This window comes from Macaca mulatta, chromosome 5 (assembly GCF_049350105.2).
Source record: "Macaca mulatta isolate MMU2019108-1 chromosome 5, T2T-MMU8v2.0, whole genome shotgun sequence".
Classification (NCBI taxonomy): domain Eukaryota; kingdom Metazoa; phylum Chordata; class Mammalia; order Primates; family Cercopithecidae; genus Macaca; species Macaca mulatta.
This window is the reverse complement of record NC_133410.1, coordinates 77,084,519-77,093,494: the sequence shown is the minus strand read 5'-3', so window position 1 is coordinate 77,093,494 and position 8,976 is coordinate 77,084,519. Positions and strand designations below refer to the sequence as shown.

The window sequence follows — 8,976 nt, the reverse complement described above, 5'->3', positions numbered from 1 at the left end:
AAGAAGCTTCAATGATCCCTTGTTGCCTGCATAACATTCGGACTGTTCAGCAAGGTAAACAAGAGTTTATTTTCTTTCTAACTCGATCTCTCACAGCAGGCCACAGCTCCCCCACCCATCTTCCACATTCCCCATACCTGATACTGTAAACTCTAGTCATAATGAGAGGCTAGTAAGAGTTCTGAGCATACAAAAGTCCTTATCATGTTTCCACACCTGTGTTTTGGCTGGGCTCAGGCTGAAATACCCTTCTTTCTCCATGCCTGCTTGATGAAAATATAGCTTAAACATCACTTCTTCAGCGATGCCTTTCTTCAAGCCCTGAAGAATAATTTATCCAGACTCCTCCATGAACCCACCATACTCTTGGGAGGGGTCATTTGTCATGGGACCTGCATATTCTGGGTTTGCCAAGAACGTAAGGTCCTAACTGCTCTTTACCTAGGTCATTTTTCAGGGTGGTTTGGGATGATCCGTTTCATAGCTCAAGTATTCTTCCCAAAGAGTAGGCTTGCTTCCACTTAACTACACAAGTAGTGAATCCCCCAAACTCAGTGTTCCTCTCCTATAATGTAACCCACTGACTGCATGTGCAGACATCCATGGAGGCCCATCTTCACCATCCCGGTGGGACTTGGGGGACATGGAAAACTGGCATAAACATAAGTTCTGACTTCTGCTTTTGCCATAAATTACAAAGTTCTTTGTCACTGACCCAGGAATCTAAGTTTACTGCCATAAAACAGATAACAGGCTATCTTATTAACTTTGAAATAGGTTTCAATTCTAGACCCTTCCCAGACAGCGATATATATTTCTTACAGCATCAGTTGTTATTGTTGCTGCATTATTTCCAAATCTGACCTCCTATACTAAATAGCACCCTTATAGCAGGGATTCATGTCTTATGTGCTTGTTTCCCAAACTATTTTTTTTTTTTTTTAACTCTACTCCATCCACTTACATTGTTCCAGTTGCAGGGAAATATCAAATGCCTACCCTGTACCCTGCTGATACTTTGTACCTTGACTGGCACTACTCATTTTAGGGCTCATCTCTCAGTTGTCAATGTCATTGTTTCCTTTAAAAAAAGTTCAAAAATAATTTGGAAAATCGTTGACCCTACTTGAAAACAAGGTTAGGTCCTCCTGTTATGTGCACTTGTAGCACATATCACAGTTGGGATAATGAGGCATTGTGTGATTTACTCTAACAGTGTTCAGCTGCTCAGGAGAAGGCAGAGAGCCAATTAGTGGGTTTTTCAGGCTTGGTGTTTTGACAGGTGTTAGTCTGTTCTCACATTGCTTCAAGTAAATATCTGAGACTGGCTAATTTATAAAGAAAAAAGGTTTAATTGACTCAGTTCCACATGGCTGGGGAGCCCTCAGGAAACTTAAAAAAATCATGGTGGAAGGCACCTCTTCACAGAGCACAAGGAAAGAACAGCTAACTATGAAAGTAGAATGGAAGGCCAGGAGTGGTGGCTTACGCCTGTAATCCCAGCACTTTGGGAGGCCGAGGTGGGTGGATCATGAGGTCAAGAGATCAAGACCATCCTGGCCAAAACGGTGAAACCGTCTCTATGAAAAATATAAAAATTAACTGGGCATGGTGGCACATGCCTGTAGTCCCAGCTACTCGGGAGGCTGAGGCAGGAGAATCACTTGAACCCAGGAGGCGGAGGTTGCGGTGAGCCGAGACTGTGCCACTGCACTCCAGCCTGGCGACGTAGTGAGACTCCATCTCAAAAAAACAAAACAAAACAAAAACCCTCACTCTTTGCTTTAACAATAACAAGCGTGGTAAGGGTGGTGTCGGTCCATAAGTTAGATAGGCAGTTGCTAGGCAGATGTCCTTGCAGAAGTATGTGTGTATGTGTGTGTTGTGTTTAAGATTGTGGTGGCCTTTGTGCAGGTTGTAAATTTTGGTAGTCTTTTGATAGTTCTTGTTATCAACCATATGTATATGAGAACCCTTCCCCTTCATGGCCTTTCCTGGCTCTGTTTATCAGGGTTTTAATACAAGTGACTCCATTTTCAATTTGACAACTTCCACATTTCCTCTTTTGATCAAGGTCTTTCTCAAAAGCATCACTGATCAATCATCCTGTATGTAGGTTTTGATGTCTCTTGGTGCCAGTCTGCCCCCATGTTGAAGGGAGTCATTGGTAACTAGGAATTACCATCAAAATCCTTTAGCCACATTTGAGCAACAAAAGAGGTTTGGAGGGAGTGGATCTCAGGCTAAGTATACCTGGAGTCCATTGTTAAGTTCAATTTTGTCTCTTCCACAGGCACTGGCTATCATCTCAAAGTGCTGGGAGAGCATTTTTCTGTTAGGAGTTGCATTTCTATGCAAATTTGACAAGAAACAGGTATAAAGTTCTTTAAAAAAATACAAAGTAACTATCTCAGCATAATAGTTTTGAGCCATGAACCTAGGCTTAAAGGCAACCAACTGAATAAATCAAATGATCATGAGGAATTAGGTGAGACCTGTTATACCATGTGGCCTATTTTCTTATTTTGTGTAAATTCTCCAAAGGAATGTATCCAGGTACAGCATGTAGTATGAGCAAAAGCACAGACATCTCTTTGTTTAGCTGGTACACAGCAATCCTATTATTTAGCGTTCCATGACTGGCTTGAATTAAAGCAGAGAGAGCTAACTCTGTTTTAAAAAAGACCATTAGTACAATTTGAACAAAACGTTTACTAAGGATGTTGCCAGTATTACCCCCTGGGTGGACTAAAGGATTTGGTCACTCACACTATCTACTGATTGTGAAATTTCAATTACACCATTATCCTGCCAAATGAAAGAGGCAGGCATAAACAAGGAAGAATAAAGAGGGGCAAAAGTGTCATTAGGATGGGGAGTTATGTTCCATCATCTTGGAAAAAGCTGCCCACAGTATGAAGAGGTTAACTTTTCATTCCGGTTTACAGGTTATAGCATTGAGCAGTTTTGGGAACCTTTGGGCATGAGATTTCTCCCTTAAAATTCAGTTAGTTTGAGCTTGGGCTTTAAGAACATAGCAAGTCTCATTTTTAGTAATTCTATGGAAGAATGTTGGATTGGAGGAACCTAGAAGAATTAAAGATCCAGTCCAGCGACCAAGGTTTACCTAGTTGCACAGAAATTTTCTTAACACTGGCAGGTGCCCTACTAGTAATCTTTCCTGTCTGTGACCAGTTTATCCTTAACATGGGAGACTTTTTCTTTGGATACCTTCAATATTAAGTATGTAGTATTTGCAGAGTGGTGCCTTTCATTTAGTTAATATGCATTTATGTTCCCTCTGTCATTTGATGGCTTGATTGCTCATTTCTTTTAAGCACTGAATAATATTCTATTGTCTGAATGTACTACAGTTTATCTATTCATGTACCTACCCACCCCAACACTTTGAATCTAATCCTGCTCTTCCATGACACTCCCTCTTTCCCCATAGTGCTTCCAAGGAACTTGCCACGATGTAGTGCTTACTTAGTATTGCATTTCTAATTACTTTATTTGTCCCTCATAGTCAACCAGACGTTTTGCCTGTTTCATAAGAGATGGCCTATTTATTGAAATGCCTGGATCAGAGAAACAAGATATGACTAGGTGGTGCCAAGAATGGAGCCTAGAAGTTGTTTTCATGCTAAAAAAAAAAAAAGCACACACATATTTAAACATACTTATTACACATATTTATCAACAAGGCATCACAAATAAGTCACAAAAAGTAGGCTTAGTTTAGTTCACAATATAAATCCCGTGAAAACACATTTTTCATCTCTGCAGTTTCTAATACTCTACGTATATAAATTTAAAGCAGTTAAACAACATTTGAGATTAAATTGGTAAAAAAAAAAAAAATTGTAATTGAATTCAGACTTCAGAAAATTGTGAAGTAAAAGGCCATGATGGAGAAATATTAAGAAATCTGTAGAATTACCAAACTGTCACAGTATTATTTTTCCTTTACAAAAGCATCTCAGTAAAACAAAAACTACAGAAAACGCAAAGTAAAATCAGAGATTTTGGTTTAGTACTTTCCCTGAGTCTCTTGTGTTTTAAAAATCAAATTAAGGCCAGTTCAAAATTGACCCACAGGTCTTGCCTCCTCCATGCTGCCATGGGGAATACATTTAAGACAAGAGGCTGCACATGTTGAGGTGGTCCCAGGGCTTTATTCAAATGCCAATTTGCCCATGTCACTGCCACAGGGTTATCTGACCCACTGCTGCATGTGGGCTTAAAGAGCTGTCAAAATGTTATCTTGGCCTGCTATAATATAATATGTGAGACTATATACCAAAGGAAGACAAACAGTTTCAGTTATTAATAAATATTAAATTTCTAAATGGATCTGGACACTATATACATCAAATTATGGTAATATAACAGAAACAAACACTTTTATGTTTAAAAATTCTTACATGAACAAAGGTTTGGGATCATCTTAAACTTCTAAATCTCAGATGTTACAAGAAAAAACTTCAAAAAAGAAATCAAACTCATTAGATCTTAATAAAGTAGAAAAAAGTGATTATAAGATGATACTAATTCCCCAAAGTGGTTGTCTCTTTGATCCTTAAACAAAACTGGCCCCTATTGTGTCTGTACTTGATCACTTAATTGCAATAATGTTTATGTGTACATGCATATGTACATCTACATGTATATATGCTTGCAAGTGATCAAGCACTTCATTAAAAAAGCATATGATAATTAAGGATAAAGGGATTGTTTGAATCTAAAAATCTAGTTTTTATTTCAAATGTACCAGGTTACTTGCTGAGCTTATAGTATCAGGGCACTATGGATCACATTTTCTAGTCAAATGTAAGAAAAACTTTTTCACAGATTTTTACAACCCTTTTTAGGACATCTCAAAGAGAGATGGCAAAGATCTGCCAATTATGTCTCCTTCCAAGATAATGAAATCTTAATTGTAAACTAATTTCAAAAAGTTAATAATCATTAGCTTTTCGAAAGCTAACAGTCATAAGCTGTCTTAAAATCAGAGGTGAAATGATGGTTCAAATCACAAAAGTATGACACTTATTCACATTCTTATTATTTAATCTAATATAAGTATCCCATTGCACATGTGGGGTAACTGAGGCACCACAGATTATATTTTGTTTGTTTGTTGGTTTTTGAAGATTTGTCTACAGTTAGACAGGGAAACCAAGGTCATAACTACAGCCAGAACTGTCTTGTTGGCGTCACCTCTCCTTAACTCTAACTTCTTGCAGACCCTTTAAAGCACGGACTTGGCAAATGTCAGTGACCACCTGCCTTCTCTGACCAGGTAAAAAAAGGCTAGCCGATGCTTGTGTAAAAAAAAGAACACCACATGTTGTTGTATTATATGCAATTAGAGATGTTCAGTTATCGCACTTTGGTATCCTTTTCAGAAAAAAAAAAAAAAATCTCCAAACTTATAAAGGTAAACATAAGCATGGCATTTTACATTGTACCAACTGAGTAACAGTAAATAGATGAGGTGTGACCACTATAACTTCTTGACCAACTTTCTATCTTGAAACTACACACATCCAACCCTACCAGCTACCATTCCAATTCTACAGGATATTTTCCAGTGAGACAAGCTGTACAATGACCACTCTTTTCAAAACATTCCAGGCCATTTCCATTTTCTTGGATCATAATATCATGCTTTTTCTCTTTCTGTTTTTTAAACTTTATCCCTTCTTGTACAGATGAAACCAGTCCTTCTACTGACAGATACACAACACTGTTTGCTCCTAAAGGGAGAAAGAAGGAAAAGTAAAAATGTAATGAGAATTCCTTTAGAAAGGAAGAAATGCTTCAACAGAGAATAGTTACACACAGAATAATTTAACCTAGGATAAAAATTTCTCCTTTAGCCTTTCTTTAAAAAAAAGGAAAAAATGAGTCAATAAAACTCAGTTCCTTTATTTTTAAAATTTTAAATTGGAATCTAGGGGATAACATAATTTAAAACAGCAGAGGAGGCTTCAAGTCTAGAATGGAATTAGAGGGCTTTGGGAGTAATTTTCTTAATTAAGAAAGTGGAATTTAAAGTCAGGAAGATCTAGGCTCAAATTTAAGCTCAAGTTCACTCAGTTTTCCGAAGTCTATTCTTTCATCTATATAAGATGGTGGAAACATTGCCTAAATGTAGAGTTTTTATGATGTTATGATAATACAAATAATATAGGCAGTATAGTTTCTGGCAAAGTGTGAGTGCTCATAACATGTATGATACCTATCAGGGTGATATTTAAAAATATTTAACCAGTGAGGCACGTGCATGACAGGTTAAAAGAAACACCAGCCACAAACAAGTCATTGTGCCTTGCCTTGTGTAGAGGAAGCAAGGCACAATGACTAAATATCATGTGTTATTTCCACAGTTTATACATCACCTGATTTTGAAAGGAAGATGTCTTACCCAGGAAAACTTAGATCTCGAAGTCTCCTTATCTCATTATTGAATATGAACCTACACAAACTTTTTACTTTGTGATTTGTATCCACATCCAAATTACTCTGTTAGAATCTGATTAAATTATTTTTGTTTTTCTTGGGATCTGACTTTTGGGAGGTTTTAAGTGATATGCTTGCACTTCCCTCCACCTGGAAACCACCTGTCCCTTCTCTGATCTCACCTTGGCTTAGCTCTTCAACACAAGACTCTATGGCGTCTGCCCCATGCCAACTACTCTCACTGTTGAGAATAGTATTCAATATCTGCTTAACTTTAAAAACTTAAACACTGAATACTCCTTTTTACTAAAGGTGTAAAGACTGTAAAGCTTTGGGTTTTCTCTGTTAATAATCAAAGTTTATAGAAATTTTAATACTTACCTAGATATTCTGCAAGGTGATCAAATTCTGGTTTATTGGCAATGAGCTCTTCTTTTGTAGGAATGTTTATTCCCATGAAGCATGGATATTTAATTGGTGGTGAAGCTACTCGAATGTGTACCTTGGAAAGAAATCATTGTACACAAGGTTTTTAACACTATGCAAAATTCTCTTTCATTGTGCAAATACAATATAAAATTGTTTTGCAGAATATTCAGTAACAACATACGGGTAATAAACTATTCTTTCTACAAAGCTGCTGCTTGTTTTTTTTCTGTCACCTAATCATGAGGAATTTTCTTTCTCTAGATATCCTACTTCTCATTTGATGTCTTTACATTCCTAGAGCCACTTAGATTTTCTCTTGTAATACCGGGTACTTCTGCTTATCTCTTATCTTACCATTTTAAAAAGAAAAATACAATTTACCAGGTTATAACAAAACCTTACTACTACAACAGAGTTGTTTTTGTCTGTTACTATTATTTTTTTTGCCTTTCATCAGGTACATTTAAATGGCTATACTCAGTGTCCACATTTCCTTTTTAAACTTTATTAGAATAGATTTTCCCATTTTTGCTATGTAGTCTTCTTATTTAATGGCTGCATCATATTTAATCACTGATATATCAATTTACTAAATTATATTCTCCAACCGGGAGATATTTAAGCCATTTCCAGGTTCTTTGACTTTATTCTTTTTCACTGTTGCAATAAATGATGCAATTATGTTAAACTCTTATATCTATTACATAATTTCCACAGAATTCCAGAGTGAGATGATCATAATCCTAAACACAAGTATAAAAAAGGCTGGAAAATCATAATCCCAATTATCTTGGAAACTTTCTAAATAAACTGGCATACTGCTTTTCATCCCACTTTCTTCTACAGTGAGATTTTGTTTTTGATTTTTCAGAGATGGGATCTTACTATACGTTGCCCAGGCTGAGACTTTATTTTTAAATTTACTCAACTATTAGTTGTAAATGGCATCTCACTTCTGTAGTATGAGCTATGAAATAGAATAAGCTTTGAAATCTTAAAATAACTTAGTATATCTATATAAAAACATGTTGTACACAATGAATATATACATTTATCAATTTAAATAATAAAAATTAAAAAAAAATTTTTTCAAGACATAAAGTGAGGCCAGGTGTGGTGGCTCACACCTGTAATCCAAGCACCTTGGGAGGCTGAGACAGGCGGATGGCCTGAGCTCAGGAGTTTGAGATCAGCATGGGCAACATGGCGAAACACTGCCTCTACTGAAAATACAAAAAATTAGCCGGGCATGGTGGTGTGTGCCTATGGTCCCAGCTATTTGGGAGGCTGAAGTGGGAGGACTGCTTGAGCCCAGGAGGTAGAGGTTGCAGTGAGGTGAGATCGAACCACTGCATTCCAACCAGGTGACACATTGAGTCCCAGTATCAAGGAAAAAACAAAAGACGTAAAGTGATATTAAAAAATAACTTGGCTGGGCACGGTGGCTCATGCCTGTAATCCTAACACCTTGGGAGGCCAAGGCAGGTGGATTACTTGAGCCCAGGAGCTCAAGACCAGCCTGGGAAACATGGTGAAACCCCGTCTCTACTAAAAATACAAAAATTAGCCTGACTGCAATGACGCATGCCTATAGTCCCAGAAACTGAGAAGGCTAAGGTGGGAGGATTGCTTGAGCCCCAGAAGCAGAGGTTGCAGTGAGTTGAGATGGTGCCATAGCACTCCAGCCTAGGCAACAGAGCCAGACACTGTCTTTAACAAAGAAATTTTAAAAAATATTAAGTCAAAGGTATTACACTGGAATTGGCTGCATGTCTTCAAGTAGAGAAAGCAATCACTACTCCACTGATTTTAAAGAGCATTCTATTTTGTGCTTTTAGACTTTTTTTTTGAGATTGGTTCGGCTCACTGCAATCTCCACCTCCCAGGCTCAAGCCATCCTCCCACCTCAGCCTCCTAAGTAGCTGGAATTTTAGGTGTGTGCCACCACGCCCCACCCATTTTTTGTAATTTTAGGAGAGGCGAGTTTCACTATGTCACCCAGGCTGGTCTTGAACTACTAGACTCAAGCAATCTGCCCACCTCAGCCTCCCAAAGTGCTGGAATTATAGGCATAAGTCG

The 8,976-nt window shown here is 37.6% G+C and overlaps 1 protein-coding gene across 1 annotated transcript in view; it reads right to left on the bottom strand.

Annotated features, from left to right (window-relative positions):
- Positions 1-5,232: 5,232 nt before the first annotated feature.
- The window catches only part of PPAT (phosphoribosyl pyrophosphate amidotransferase), a 40,691-nt gene continuing 36,947 nt past the window's right edge, over positions 5,233-8,976 (bottom strand). Inside the window, 2 exon segments of the mRNA NM_001260819.1 lie at positions 5,233-5,762; positions 6,850-6,970. Of these exon segments, the coding sequence (NP_001247748.1) occupies positions 5,566-5,762; positions 6,850-6,970 (318 nt within the window). The 3' untranslated portion in view covers positions 5,233-5,565.